Below are 15366 nucleotides of genomic sequence, written 5' to 3'. Positions count from 1 at the left end.
CCATGGCCATGTGTCCCACTGGAATACACTGTGAGAGAAACAGGGAGCAAATGATTTGGAGGGTCAAGGTGGAAAGCTGTGTTGTTATTTCCCAACAGTAAGTGGACTGAAAGCTCTGGACTATCAGGATTAGAAGAAATCCATAATTTGGTGGGCAAACAAAAGATTAAGAAAGACAACAAATGGCAATCCTCCTGTATCTCAAAAGAGGTCAATAACCTTCATACCAACCACAGGACTTTCACAGATGGCCCTCGTGGCTCTTTTGTTCCATTCCTGAAGGTTCCTGCTCCTCTGGCAGCATCTGGATCTCATCTGGAAAGAGAGATCCTGCCTGGGCAGCCTCTGAACAAACATGGCCATGATTCACTTTGCACCCCTGCACAGCACCAGTGTTCCCCTTGCTGGTGTGGGTCAGCCACTTCCCCACAGAGATTGAGGACCACCTTCCACAAGGTTTTTATTTTGTACATGGTTTTTCTTTTTCTTGAAAATGAAAAATACTTTATCCAAGATCCTAAAATCCAGGAATGAGTGAGAAGTGGAGATGGGCAGGTTCCTCCTGGCTGGGCTGTCACACAGCTCTCTGTGCTGCTCAGACAGTTTTGAAGTCTCTCCCCCCTCTCCAAACTCTGGCTTTATAAGAACTCAGGGTCTACCCTAGGCAGACAAACACCAATATGAAATCCAGTGTGAGACCAGCACCTTCATTTATCATTTATCCCAACAGACACTGCAGCTTCACTAAACCTCCACAAGAAGGGATGCATTTTTCTCTCCAAGCTCACAAGGCATTTCCTCTGTTGTGTTTAGAAGGCCAGCAGCAGGGCTGGAGGCAGCCTGCAGCCCTGCTCAGGTGAGGTCACTGGTGCAGGAGCTGCAGCCTGCAGGAGCTGCAGCCTGCAGGAGCTGTGGGTGCTGACTCACAGCTGCTGCTGGACAGGACCTGCTGACTCACAGCCACTCCTGCTGGGCTGGCCACCTCCCAGCAGGTGACACTGCTTCCATCACTGCACGGAAACAAGGCAAAATAATCTCCTTTGATACACTACTGATCTCGTTCTTCCGTGTGGGAAAGATGTATTTACAGGAAATAACAACAACGGAGTATTCCACGCATTTATGAGGAGTTTTAAATTTATTTTTTCTCCCCTGAAGTTATCCCACAGTCTCATTTCACAGTCTTTACAAACCAATTTCTTTTGCAGCATCATCACACATGACTGGTATCAAAGTAAACAGTTCACAGGCAGAAACATGAGCAAAACCAGCTGTTAAATTTTGTGTGGAGCACACAAGGTTCCACAGGAACAACTCTGTTCTCCAGCTCATTCCCTGCAATTAAAGACAGTTTATGATCCAGGGAAGTTCAGATCAAGGAATTTAAAGGCTGGCCATTAAAACAGCACCACCCATGAGCTCCCCTGACACCAGGACACAGGAGGTACCACGAGTTTGGGAACAGAACAGACCACACAATGCTTAACTTACATAGTTTAAGCTTTGCTCCTTTTAACATCAGCACTGTTCTGCACACAAACAAGCTGTGCAGCTGGCCAGGAGTAAAGCATTTTAAGGCTACAATGAAAGAAGCCACATCCTGTTCTACATCTATGCAGTGACAGCATGAGACACAGCAATAAACCACAGAGATGAGTACAAAGTATCTTCATCCTGCCCTCTCTCTCATCTAGCTGCATGAAACGCAGTTTTACAAAATCTGGGGATACAAGTAAGCCATGCCTATGCATTTATTAAAACTAGATTCTTACAAACTGGGCAATCCATCAATCCAGAGCAGTTCACCACAGTCACACGGCCTGAGCACCTGGAATGCCAAAGCCTGTCCTGGATGTGCCTGGATGCACTGGCAGGGGGCTGAAGGGTGGGAGCACCGTGCTGCAGAAAAGCGAGGAACAAAGGCGCGGCACATCACCCCTAACAAAAGAGACCCGTCAGAATTCATTAAGTTCCTACCGCAGAGGCTCAGCACAAAGCCACAGAACCCTCCCACCTCAAACGCCGAGGGTTTCACAAAGAATCCCGCCGTGTTCCGTCTCTCCCGGGCGCAGCACCGCCCAAGGGGAGCAGAGCCCCAACTCTGCCCAAGGGCACCGCTTGCCGCACCTCCTGAGCCGCTCACAAGGGGACAAACGCCACTCCCGGGGGCCCCACAGGGCTGGGAGCTTTGGGAATGCAGCTTTTCGCGAGCGAACAGCCGACACTCCGCCTCTCCGGGGCCGAGGCTCGGCCTCCGCCCCGTGGGAAGCGGCTGCGGAACCATCCGGCTGAACCACAGGGCCTGGCTGGGGAGAGGAACCGCCTTCCCTCACACCTGGCAGCGCTCAAACCGCACCGGGCTTGCGCCGCTCCTGCCCGGGGCTCCTCATGAGCCGCCACCAGCCCCGCTCGCCCCTCGACACCCCGGGCCGGGCCCGCCATGGCCGCCTCCTTCCCCGCCTGTTACCGGGGCAACGCCGCCGCTCTCGCGAGAGCGCGCGCAGGAAGTGACGCGCCGAACGGCTGGGTGTGACACGTGACAGCGGCGCGGGGATTCCGAACGGAGCAGCCGGAGGTGAGGGAGCGCCGGGGCACCGAGACACGGGGACACGGGAACCCCGGGGCACCGAGACACGGGGGTCGCAGCGACACGGGGACACGGGAACCCCGGGGCACAGGGATCTGGGACCGCCGGGACCGCGGGGCTGAGGGGACGCGGGAACATGGTGACACGGGGACACAGCAATACGGGGACGCAGGGACATGGGAACCCTGGAGCGCAGAGAACTGGGACTGCGGGGCTGAGGGGACACGGGATCACAGCAATGTGGAGACACGGGGACACAGCAATACGGGGACACAGGGACATGGGAACCCTGGGGCACAGGGATCTGGGACTGCCGGGACCGCCGGGCTGAGGGGACACGGGGACACAGCAATAAGGGGACATGGGAACACGGGGACACGGGAACACAGCAATAAGGGGACATGGGAACACGGGGACATGGGGGCCCTGGAGCACAGGGATCTGGGACCGCGGGCCGGAGCGGGCGGTGCAGCCCGGGAGTGCGGGGCCGGGTCCCGAGTGCCCGTGAGCCTCCTGCGGAGCCGCTGGCAGCGCCCCGGAGCCGTGTGAGCCCATTGCTCCTTCCAGGGCCTGGAGGGCCGACAGGAAAGGTGCAGGGAGCCGGTTCACACGGGCCTGGCATGGCAGAGCGAGGGGAACGGCTGCAGCCTGACTGAGGGCAGGGGCAGGTGGATATTGGGAAGAAATTCTCCCCTCTGAGGGTGGTGACAGTGCTGGCCAGGGTGCCCAGGGAAGCTGTGGCTGCCCCATCCCTGGAAGTGTCCAGGGCCGGGGTGGATGGGGCTGGGAGCAGCCTGGGACAGTGGAAGGTGTCGCTGCCCACGGCAGGGGTTGAATGAGGAGGACTTCCAGGTCTCTTTCAGCCCTATCTTGGCACGATATCATCACCACAGCAGGGTCAGCACGGTCTGCCCTTCCTTGCAGGCACCTCAGGGGAGGAACCATGCCCAGGCTCACTCTGAATGGGATCACAGTGGATTTCCCCTTCCAGCCCTACCCGTGCCAGGAAGCCTACATGGCCAAGGTGCTGGAATGCCTGCAAAAGGTGAGTGAGTGTCCAACTGTGTGTCATTGCTAACTGTACTAAATGGTTGCTCTAAGGAGAGGTTGTCACAATTCAAGTTTTCTTTATGTGCTTTGTATGCTGCCTTTCCAAGTCTTCTCTGACCTTTTACTTGTATTTTTATTTTACTCTGTGGTAATGAAAATCGTGGCTGGCAGGTGGCAGTCAGTAGAAATATAGATGGGCTGTTTCTGCTTAAATTGGGAAAAGAAAGAAAGGCTGCTTGCGTTCATGCAGTGTGTCCTTGGCTGGCTGGGTCTGATTACAGAGTCATGAATGGTTTGGGTTGGAAGGGACATTAAAATTCACCTTGTTCCACCCTCCTCCCATGGGCAGGGACACCTTCCACTATTCCAGGCTGCTCCAAACCACATCCAGCCTGGCCTTGGACACTTCCAGGGATGGAGCAGCTTTTCTGGGCACGCTGTGCCAGGGCCTCTCCACCTTACAGGGAACAATTTCTTCTTATTCTCCAATATGAACGTAATCTCTCTCAGTAGGAATCCATTCTTCCTCGTCCTGTTACTACAGGTCCTTGCAAAAAGTCCCTTTCCATGTTTCTTGTAGCCCCCTTCAGAAACTGCAAGGTCCCATCCCAGTTAGGTCACCTTGGAGTTTTCTGTTCTCCAGGCTGAACAATCCCAATTGTCTCAGCCTTTCCTCCTGGGAGGGATTTGATCTTGTCTTGTTAATATTTGGACTATTTGTATACTCTTCCATTTGCTGTGTGAGAGGATAATTTTACTGAATTAAAGTTAATAAAATGTTTTTTTTTCACAGTAATTTTATGCTGTAATGTGACACACTTCAATGGCTCTAAAAGTGGAGACTTGAATTCCTGTGCTAAATAAATCTGATGGCTGGCTCTGGGTTTCTGATTGAACCTCATTAAGATAATTAGAGGGTTCTACAGGTTGATTAGACCTCGAGTGTGGGTGTTCCTTGGGGGGGCTGCCAGCTGCTCTTTGCTCCTTGGCAGAGAACGCAGTGCTGCACCAAGACCTGTCCTTCTGAACCCTTAAATCCCTCTTTTATTTCTCTCCACCAAAGAAGGTAAATGGCATTTTGGAGAGCCCCACAGGCACAGGGAAGACCCTGTGCCTGCTGTGTTCCACCCTGGCCTGGCGGGAGCACTTCAAGGACACCATCTCGGCCCGGAAAATCGCGCAGCGCATGAACGGCGTGGAGCTCTTCCCTGACAGACCTGTGTCCTCCTGGGGCACTGCTGCCACAGATGGAGATGTCCCAAGTGAGTACCACCTCCTCTGCGCTCAGGGATGGTAGTCAACACGTGCTTTTATCTGGCTTTTATAATAAATATACAATTATACAAGTTACAGAGCTGTTGTTGAGCAGCTGGAGCACAGTTTCACCATTTTGTGCATTTTCAAGGTGTTTTATGTAGTTTGAATTTTTCTTGGAGCTCATTTAATTCTTTAGTTTCTTAGAAGCTCATTTAGCTCATTTTATGTATGTGAATAGTTAGATGACAGCATTTCCTGCTGTCTCTACAAGGCAAACTGTTACCATAGTACCAGCTGGGGAAGGAGCTAAGAATATCCCTACTTCTCCTTTCTATGCTTATAATGTCATTCTGCTTTTTTTTTTTTCTCTCTTCTATTTGGCAGCTTATTACACTGACATTCCAAAAATAATTTATGCCTCCAGGACTCACTCCCAGCTTACACAGGTCATTAATGAGCTAAAGAACACAGTGTACAGGTGAGTATGATTTAGGGTAGTCCTTATTCAAAGAAAAGGTAGAGAAACCCCTCTGGTGTAGTTATTGTTTGAAGTTCTGTGGATGAATGCATAAAAGATGATATTCAGAGAAATATAGTTCCTTTAATGTGCACGTTTAGAACCTGGTTGTCTTTGTTGATGGATTTGGTTTATTTTAATACTTCACAGCTTCTCTCCTTCAGTGTTAGAATTTTCTGAATTTAGTCTGGCTTTGGTTTTTTACTTGACACATTAACTAGTAAAATTACCTTTTTTAATTTTCCCTCTCTATACTTTTCTGGGGGCATTTTTAAAGCAGTGGGAAGCCATTACCATGTTGAACTCCTTAGGCTGATGTAAATCTATGAAGAACTTTGTGGTTCTGTTATACCAGTGACAGTTTTCCTGTCACAGTTTTCAGCTGTTCACATGCCAGTGTGTGGCTGAGATCTTTGGACAGGCATAGTCAATTGTTTATGTAGTTCTTGGAAAGATACAACCTAGTAATAAGCAAAAAAGCCCAAACCATGGTGAATGTTTGTAGTGAACCAGTTCTGTCCTAACCTTGCTCTGAACATCACAACCAGCTGGGAGAATATTGTAATGGATGACAGGCCCTAGCTGCCTGGCTGAGCTGTCATAACAGAACCCAGATTTTGTGTTGGATGGTGTAAATTGCTGCTTGTGACTTCTTGCTGTGAGCTGCTGCTGCTTATTAACAGCCACTGCTGCCAGCAGAGATGCAGTGCCTCACAGTCCAGTAACACACAGCAGTCACAGACAGACTAATTGACTTGTTCTGGCTCTGACCCTTGCTTTGGGCTCATCTGTTTCTCCTGAATCTTTCACTTTTAAGATATTGATCAAAGCATGTACAACTCTGTTCTTTCTTGCCTTATTTTTAATGTGAGTTTTGTGTATCCAGGCCAAAGGTGTGTGTGCTGGGGTCCAGGGAGCAGCTCTGCATCAATCCTGAAGTGAAGCGACAGGAGAGCAACCACATGCAGGTGAGATCACAGCCTGGAGAGGATGCTCAGGAAAAGAACATGGAGGTTTTTGTGTCATTTCTGTGTCATTCTTCACTCTGACACTGTTTAACTACAAGAGGCTGCAGGGAAACACAGTAGTTGTAAATGTGTTTTTAGGAATGTTTAGTTTCTAGTTTTGTGAGTGCAAAATGTAATTCTGAGTCTCTGGTGACATTTTCTATCCAGAGAAAGATGTCACTGTGTAGAACATGACAGTTAATAATTTGTAGTTTCTGATCTGCTATTTATGTGTTTGTCAAGGACAATAATAATTTCAAAACATTGCTTCAGTTATTGATTTAGCTGTTATTTTTACAATATCAAAGATTACTGTTTTGAAAAGCATTAATGGTAAAACATAACACATTTTTCTCTGAGCATGTGAGTGTTCTGTGCTGCAAAAAAAAGAGACTAACTTGCAAGGTGAGCAGGGCATGTGGTTTTAAAGCTGAAGAACTGTGATTAGCATTTATTCATTAGCTGGTGTTAGAGCTGATTTCACTCCTTAACCTGCTTTCAGGGCCTGACAAGCTGTGCTACTCTGGGCTGAAATAGGCTTTGTTTTACAGATCTACATGTGCAGAATGAAAGTGATGGCTCGTGCTTGTCATTTCTACAACAATGTGGAAGGTGAGTGTGGCTCACTCTCACTTCCCCTGGAAGCAAAGCCCTGGTTTTGAAGAGGGAGGGATTTGCTAGGCAGGTGGAGAGGCTTGGAAGAGTTGGCAAAATCCACCTGTGTTTTTCTCTGTTACTGTGTTTCAAGAATGAGATATTAGTGGATGAGTTTGATCAGGGCAACAACAAATCTTTGTGTGATGCCTTCACCTAAGCTGGTGGTTTTAATGTCATCTTTTACAGAAAAGAGTACAGAGAAAGAACTCATTGAGTCAATCATGGATATTGAAGACTTGGTTAAAAATGGAAACAAGCACAGGTGAGTGATCCCCTCTGACCTTCCTCCCCCTGACTTGTGAAAATAATGGGATTTGTTTCTCTGTTCACTTTTATTAATCTATTTGTGTATCAGAGTGCATCAATGTTGAATGCCCTTTTAATATTTCTGCAAGCATTATACTGTAGTTTTGTTTTTTTTTTTAACAGATCTTGTCCTTATTATCTCTCTCGAAGCCTGAAGCAACAAGCAGACATTATTTTTATGCCTTACAACTATTTACTAGACTCAAAGGTAACATATAACTTTGCTTTTAAATACAGTTGTTCTTCTGTTTGTTTTATGTTGTCTTTTAGTGGATAAAGACTGAAGAGTGATGCCTGGCAAGTGAATGCATTATGTATGATTCAGAACTGACCAAACCCCAGTTCAGTTCAGGACCATAAAGGATGTCATTTGGAGGTTTTCTCTGTAAATGATTTCCCATGATAAAAAAAAAAAAAAGTTCGAGATTTTTCTATATTTGTAGAATTAGCTTTGCAGAATGTAGTGCCATTTTTAGGTGATTTTCACCTCCTGGACACAAATCTTCAGTCACACACTGTGCAGTATTTTTGCATGCAGTCTGAGGTGTTTTTGTTTCTGCAGCTGTTGCATGATTTTCATAATAAGGAAGCTTTCAGTAGAAACTGGACATATCTCTTGGAAATAATTTCTGGTTTTGTGTACAAACAGTTGCAATAAGCTGTTTGTATTTTATGGATAGGAAGTGAAACCTTTGAAAACTCTGTTGAGGAAACAAATGTGCTGACAACTTCATGCAACTTGGAGTAATTAATGAATTATAGTAAAAGCCAGATCGCACCCCACTGCTGCAGGAAAACTGAAAGTTTAATAAATTAAAAAATAAATTTAAAAGATCCCTTAAGTCCAGTAAGCAGAGAAGCATTGTGAAATGAAGTGATGTGGTACTGGAGGGGGTGTGTCCAGAATATCCCCTTGCAAAGGCAACACAAGCATCAAATTGGAAATATGAGGCAAATCCTCTGCTTCACACCCCACTTCTCCCAGATCTCTATTGCCAAAAATGACTCCAAGTGACTCACATTAATAGATAAACTTTCTTAAATTAGTTAAACTAATCCCAATATGGCACACCTGGGCTTTGGTTTTTTTATTACAAACTGTAACCTCTGTAAACATTTACATGATACATTTTAGCACCTTCATTTCCAGAGAAATTGTTTCTGTGGTTTCTGTAGCAGGCAGCCACAGCCATTTCTTGCTGGTTTTGCAAAGGAAAAAACCAACCCAACTTCAAAATACATGAAAACCCAAAAGTATCTCATCATCCACTTTCTCAGCCAATCAAATCCATATTTTTCAGTGGCCTTTTTGTCCATGTCCTTGTTCTGATTTTGTCTTCAGAGCAGGAAATCCCACAACTTGGACCTGAAGGGGACTGTGGTGATACTCGATGAAGCTCACAATGTGGTGAGTTGTTTTGGTCTGTTACCATTTTCAATCTTCACCCAAAGAGTAAAACAGACCCCATCCTATTACAGCCTGTAAAATCTGTACTCAGATGTATGTTGCTAATATTCATTTTCATGAACATTTCTTGTTTCTGTGACAGTGACAGTCCTTTAACACTGCTGACTTTTTTTTTTTTTTTAAAGGGGGTGATGGTTTCTTTCTAAAGGGTACATTTCCAGATTTATGAGGTGCTTCTTTTCTTGGAGACTTCTAAGAAAACACTGTGTAAGAAATCATGGAAGACCCACTCTTGAAGCTCAGCTGCATCAGCTCTGCCAAGTGCAGTAGATGGCAAACAGGAACTCTTGTAATATTTCCAAGTCCTCACTCATAGAGGAAAACAGAAAAAAATAAATAATGCTGCCTTAGGAGGTCTTCCTTTTAGCTGGCTTGAAACTGCAGCTCTTTTCCTGAATGATGAAATGCAAAGGAACATTTGAAATATGTCCCTTTCTGTGCCACATGAAGCCACAGTCTCCCAGTGGGATTTCTGCTGAACAGCTGTGGTTTGTTGTCTGAGTGCCTGGTGTCCTTTCAGTAAACAGCCACCCGGTTCTGCTCTGCTTCACTGGAGAACCTTGCCTTGCTGCCTCCAGGGTTTGCTCCTTTCATCAGAACATCTTTCTGCTGAAAAAATGTGTGGAAATTCTGTCACGCTTGTTTGGGGCTTGGATTTATTTTTCGCTTTGTAGTGTGCAAGTATTAATTGATGCCTGCATGCAGAAATTAGCCAGAACAGCTTCTCCTTTTGCAATAGTTATCTGATGGTGCTGTCTCTTCCAGATTAATATGTGGAAATTTAGTGATTACCCTGAAATAAACTTAAATTTTTTTCTGATTAGATTGCTTACACATGCAGCTTGCTCAGCACTTGTTTTCTTTATAACTTATTTCTTCATAGCTATTACAGTAAAATATTTGTGTAGGTTAGGCCTTATATTTTATCATCAGGGAAAATGAATCTTTTTGTGAATGAAAATTTCTTGCAAAGCAATATGTGGTTTAATTTTCAAAGTCAGAGAAAGTTTTGTCAAACTTACTAATCCTGAGTGTTTAAGCCATTACTACTTTTAAAACAGAAAGTAGAGAAATAGTTTTTTTGAAGAACAAGCCAATTGTGTAAGTGAAAGAATTTCCTTCTTGAACATCAGGCAATTACTGTCTGTACTCTCTAGAATGTTGATAATGTGGAAGAGGCAAAATCTGTTCTACATTTCAGAAAGAATTATGTTTTTTAACAGTCAAAGTCTTCAGGTGTTTATAAAATATTTTCTGGCCTGAGCTGGAGACCAAAAATAAAATCAAGCCTGGTTGTCTGGATTTCATCATGTCTGAAACTGCCCGAATAAACAGCACACAGAGTGGTCAGAATAATTCTTCCATTCCTTCTATTGTAGGAAAAATTGTGTGAGGAGTCCTCTTCTTTTGACTTGACTCCCTACGATCTGGCTTCAGCAATGGATGCAATAAATATTGTCCTGGAGGAGCAAGCCAAAGTGGTTCAACAGAATGAAATCAATGCTGAATTCAACATGGAGTTGGCCAGTTCAGGTGTGTTGACAGTGACACATCACTGTCTCTCCGGAATTATAAAAGTGCCACTACCAAGAACTGGAAAATAACTTTTAGGAAAAGTTTCTGGGAAATTTACTCCCTTGTTAGTAGGTAAATTGTTGTTAATTAGTGATTGTTGCCAGACACTGGAAGATTTGCTCAAACCAGTGTGACATGAGGGGCTATGGAACAGTGAGGGGAACACAAAAAATACCTTTCCATGGACACAATTCTAACCTTCATAGCCATGATTTCTGGAAAGGCATAAAGAAACTGGGAGTGAAATAGATGTGAAACAACCTCTTTGAAGTCTTCACTTTTTTTCAACAGGACTGAACATGGAACTGGAAGATATAGCAAAGATCAAGAGTAAGTGTATTTTTTGTGGTGTTGAAAATTGTTGTTGAAACAGTTTGAAAAGGTCAGCAATTACAAATCAAGCTCATGTAGCATTGCTATACATTACTTATAACTGAGACATTCATTGACGCTTAAGTTTCATCTGGCTTTTCCCAAGAACTTTTTGGAATGTTTAGTTAGTTTTTTCCCAAGAAGAGAGATTTGGCAGATTAATGGGTCTTTTCCTTTGTTGCTAGAAGTTTCCATATTTTCTAATCTTGTCAGTGTGCTGGAGTTGCATCAATTGCATCATTCTGCTGTCAAAACCTAAAATTAACATCAAGAGCATGAGATATCTCATGTATACAAAGCATTTCCAAGAACAACTTTCCCTCTCTGTAAAGAGTTTAACATTTAGCTGCTGACTTCAGCTTCATTAGGAATTGAGGTCATGGAAGTTCTTAGAGTTGAATATGAATATTTAAAGGTGGTAGCCAGGAAATTTGTTTTGATCATTTTGGTTTGTTTACAGAGCTGAGAGAACAGCTGGGCTGCTGTCTTTTGTAACTGCCTTTGTAATAAAGTACATTTGAAAAAGTGACTTAGATGTGTCCCAGACATGACTTTCTGTGCACCCTAACTTTTTCCTCTTAATTTTCCTAAAGAAATTCTTCTTCAGCTTGAAAGTGCTATTGATGCCGTGGAGCTGCCAGCAAATGGTAATGGAGTCACCAAAGAGGGAAGGTAATTTTCTTCTCATTAATGTGTTTAAATGTTAAAAAGAACAGCGAATTGGAGCTGGGGCAGCTGTTTGGGTTATAGCTCTATTCTTGTTTCTGGGAATAGTATTTATGCAAGGTTTTGGTTTTCCTGAAATCCCCTATCCGTAGTAATCATTATTTTTGGAGGAATGCCCTTTTTTAGTATTTTAAGAGTGGAAAATCCTTTGTTTGTGTTTTCTGAGCTGGAAGAAGCTGTGCTTCTTTCAATTTTGTGTAATGATTTAAGCAGAGGTACCAGTGCTGCAGTGATGTGTCTGAGGTACCTCCGAGCTCTGGAAGTCCATTTCTAAACTGGTCCCTGTTGTAAATGGTAAAAAAAATCATGGAAATTGCATGCCAGTCTGCTTCTAAATTAGTAATGGATTGTATGTTGGAGAGGAATGATGGAAAAAGGGAATGACATGGTCTGTGTGCTGTCTGCCATGGCAGTATTGTGCACTGTCTTTATAAGCAAGTACTTAATTTTATTCTTGGATATTTTTCATTCTCATGGAGACAGAAACATGTTTTGCTACATGATGGTGAAATTGTTGTTCTGAAAGAGTAACATTATTTGTGCCTATTTGTTTATTTAGAGTGTTTACCTATTTCTGCTTTTTCTTTGTAAATTGCAGCTACATCTTTGATCTGTTTGCAGAGGCCCAAATAACACTGCAGACCAAATGCTCCCTCTTGGAGTCACTGGAGCAGATTTTACAGTTTCTTTCAGGCCGTAAGTGCATTTTAACTTTTTTACTCAGACTTTCCTCTTTAGTGTAAGAAACTGGAAATTTGTGTTGTTAAGGGAGACAATCAAATGAGAAAGCCTCTATAGGCTAAAATCTGACCTTAAAGACTTGTGTCCTTTCATTAAGACATGCAGGGTCCTCTGCTGGGAAACATATTTTATGTCTGTTCATGTAACTGAGCCAATGTTGAGAACCACCTTATGTCAAAACAGGAGTGTGTACCTGTGTGTGGGTCCATCCATTCACATAGAGGACTTTTGCACAGACACTGTTTTTCTCCAAAACCACATGGATTGTGGTGTGAAGCTTGCTGACGTTTTGCTGATGGTACTTTTCATGTCTTGAGTTCTTCCTTGGTCCTGGAGTTAAAAAACAATAATGTAGAGAATAATATAACATTTTTTTTTTCCCTTGATTTAACAAGCTTCTGTTCTAATGTCTGTCAGCATCTTGTTCTTGGTCTTCTGTAAATAAAATGTTTCAACTTCTACATATGTTAAGAAACTGATTTAGCACTTACCAGCAGACTCTTCAGAAAAAACATTGAAGGGAGTAGAATACAGACTGTCAGTTCTGCAAGGGCATCCTTGGACAACACATCCACCCTTCCTTTTTTCTTTGCCCAGCACCTTTCTCCTTTTAGGCCACTTGCATTCTGGCCTGACAAGTGCATCTGTTGATAATTTCTGCTGCAAAATCCCCACCATCAGTGTATTTCATATGTTAACTGCTCCTCTAATTGCTGCTTTAATTAGCTCCTTTCCCATTTTTAAGATGGAGAGGATCTTCAAGAAGTGTATTTAATTTTCTGGGGAGACAGCTTCCCAGTGTGTCAGACATGGAATGCCATTTTTATATTTCTCTTTGCATCTTGAATAATGATGAAAAACTTGAAGTAAATTATTTGTTTCAGAGAATATTTTCAAGTCATATTCAGAGTGTTGAGCTGTTCAGATAAGGTGTGGCTATACCCAGAGGGATGTATATTTGTGTTTTAAGAGTAATCTTGTGTTGCTTTCTCCAGGTACTGGGATATTTGTCAATACATCTGGATTGCATAAGGTCTCAGATATTATCCAGGTAAATATTTAATGCTGCTTCTATACATATCTGAAGGATAGAAGAGTTGGTTTAAAAGATGTGGAAAGATACTGGATCAGTTTTATTCTTGTTGGGATGTACACTTGTGCAATGGTGCAAGTTTGCAGTTTTTGAGGAGAAAGCTGCTGTCTGATGGAATGGATTAATCTGATTTTTACCCAGGTTGTTCTTTTGTAATTCTGGTCTCTCTTTTTGGAGAAGCTGGATTTAAATTTTTCCTGAGCTTAGCGTCCACCAGGTGGAGCTGGGTCATTGAACTTGTTTGCAGCAGTGTTTGAGAATATGAGATCATCCCATGAAATAACAAGAGAGGCTATGGAAAAGAGCAATCTAAAGATAATTTAACAGTATTTTTTTCATTTAATGAGATGTCTAAAAGAAAAATATTTTCTGAACTGAAGGTGACATGACACTTGTGGGTGTCCACAAAATGTTGTCATTTCCCTGTTGTGCACTTCCAAAACTTTGGTTATGAAGATCCCAAGCCCCATAAAATTCAGAGGTGCAGTGGGCCAGTGGTCTGTCTGATATATGTGTGCAAGAGGGCACCAGAGATTAACACCCTGTTTAAAACTGAAAATGAAAAATTTATTCAAACCTTGCAGACGTGTATGATAAGACAAGTCACCTGGGTGTGTTTTGAATGGTCCTGGCAGGTTTGCAGCACTGAACTCTGGGTGCATGGGTGTTTGTGAGGGTGCAATCACAGTGGCATACACAGGATTCCATTTTTCTAGCAGTGGTTAAACAAAACCTTCATGTGTGTTCCAGTACAGTAGTAGTGATTTATGTACACTGGTACCAAATGGTTTGTACTGGGAGATGTTGCTGTTCTGAGGGAAGGCCAGGTGAGCCTAACTTAAATTGGTTCCTTAGGGTTTCAAAGCTGAGAGATGAGAAAATTCAGAAGTGGAAACCAGGTTCCCTGATCTCAGGAGGCTGTTGTCCAAGACTGGAAATAATTGTGTGTGCTCTTTTGGGCTGTGGATAGATAAAAGGAGATTTGTCTTTGGAGGAGAAAGCTCAGATCCCTTTTCTGCTCTGAGCACATGCACGTGGACGGTGCCTGCAAAGGATCTGCCAGGGAAAGTTTGCCATCTTGAGATAGGTGGGACATGGACAGAGTTTTTGTTGGGTAAACAGTGTTTGCTTCTTAAGAGCCTTTAGTCTTCATTTATCACCAGCTTGTTTTAATGAATAGTATTTTTTTTCTTCTTTTTCAAAGAACACTTACCAAAATGCCTTTTGTACACCATATCTTTGGCTATTTTTCAGGAGTAAATATTTCCAGGAATTGTGCTTTTTTTTTTTTTTAATTGCTGGGGAACATCTTGTAACTAGCTGATACTCTTACATGCTTGGGTAATTCCTATCAATGTCTGGAGAAATTTTGTTTAGAAAAATTAACAGAGTTGTAAATATTTGAGAACCACAGCTGTTTTCACTGAAGTTGCACTGGGATGCATTATGTTTGAAAGAGCATCATCTGTAGTCATGAGACATCACATGCAGAAAAGGAGGGAAAAGCATAACTCTCATAGAAGCTTCTAATTTAATATATGGACAATTAGATATGATTACAACTTGATTATTTTTCTAAGCAGAGTGTTATTAGCTGAGGAACCACAGATGAAATTTTAAACTGAAGGACCTCAAAAAGCTCTTCTATGCTTGGTTGTGACTGATCTCCTTAGGGTGGTTGTTTATCCACAGTCAGAGTCATGAACAGTGTGAATAATGATATTATCATTTGTATAATTTGAGTATATTTAGATACTGGCTTGCAGTTTTTGGAACAACGAGAGCACCATGTGGGTAGCAGGAATTGCCTGGAAGAACCACATTTATTCAAGGTTCTGTCTTATTTGATAACAAGAGTAAGGAAGAAAAATTTAAGGTTATTGCAGCAGTAACTTATGTGGAGACACTTCTCAGTGCAAAGACACATTAGGGATTTTACCAAAAGGATGCATGTGTATGTATGTATCAAAAATAATGTGGCCAGCAGGACCAGGGAGGTCATTGTCCCTC

At 43.2% G+C, this 15366-nt stretch overlaps 1 protein-coding gene across 1 annotated transcript in view; it reads left to right on the top strand.

Annotated features, from left to right (window-relative positions):
* The first annotated feature begins 2546 nt into the window (after nucleotides 1–2546).
* Nucleotides 2547–15366, top strand: part of RTEL1 (regulator of telomere elongation helicase 1) — a 46239-nt gene continuing 33419 nt past the window's right edge. Inside the window, exons 1-14 of the mRNA XM_041396208.1 lie at nucleotides 2547–2575; nucleotides 3512–3632; nucleotides 4701–4899; nucleotides 5279–5372; nucleotides 6298–6379; nucleotides 6970–7030; nucleotides 7262–7337; nucleotides 7505–7589; nucleotides 8724–8789; nucleotides 10229–10382; nucleotides 10716–10754; nucleotides 11390–11468; nucleotides 12121–12218; nucleotides 13259–13314. Coding sequence (XP_041252142.1) covers nucleotides 3531–3632; nucleotides 4701–4899; nucleotides 5279–5372; nucleotides 6298–6379; nucleotides 6970–7030; nucleotides 7262–7337; nucleotides 7505–7589; nucleotides 8724–8789; nucleotides 10229–10382; nucleotides 10716–10754; nucleotides 11390–11468; nucleotides 12121–12218; nucleotides 13259–13314 — 1191 coding nt within the window. The 5' untranslated portion in view covers nucleotides 2547–2575; nucleotides 3512–3530. The remainder of the gene's footprint in view (nucleotides 2576–3511; nucleotides 3633–4700; nucleotides 4900–5278; nucleotides 5373–6297; nucleotides 6380–6969; nucleotides 7031–7261; nucleotides 7338–7504; nucleotides 7590–8723; nucleotides 8790–10228; nucleotides 10383–10715; nucleotides 10755–11389; nucleotides 11469–12120; nucleotides 12219–13258; nucleotides 13315–15366) is intronic.

Source organism: Onychostruthus taczanowskii, unplaced genomic scaffold (genome assembly GCF_017590055.1).
Source record: "Onychostruthus taczanowskii isolate IOZ18803 unplaced genomic scaffold, ASM1759005v1 scaffold126, whole genome shotgun sequence".
NCBI classification, from domain to species: domain Eukaryota; kingdom Metazoa; phylum Chordata; class Aves; order Passeriformes; family Passeridae; genus Onychostruthus; species Onychostruthus taczanowskii.
The sequence above is the reverse complement of the archived record's forward strand: the minus strand, read 5'-3'. Positions and strand labels throughout refer to the sequence as shown.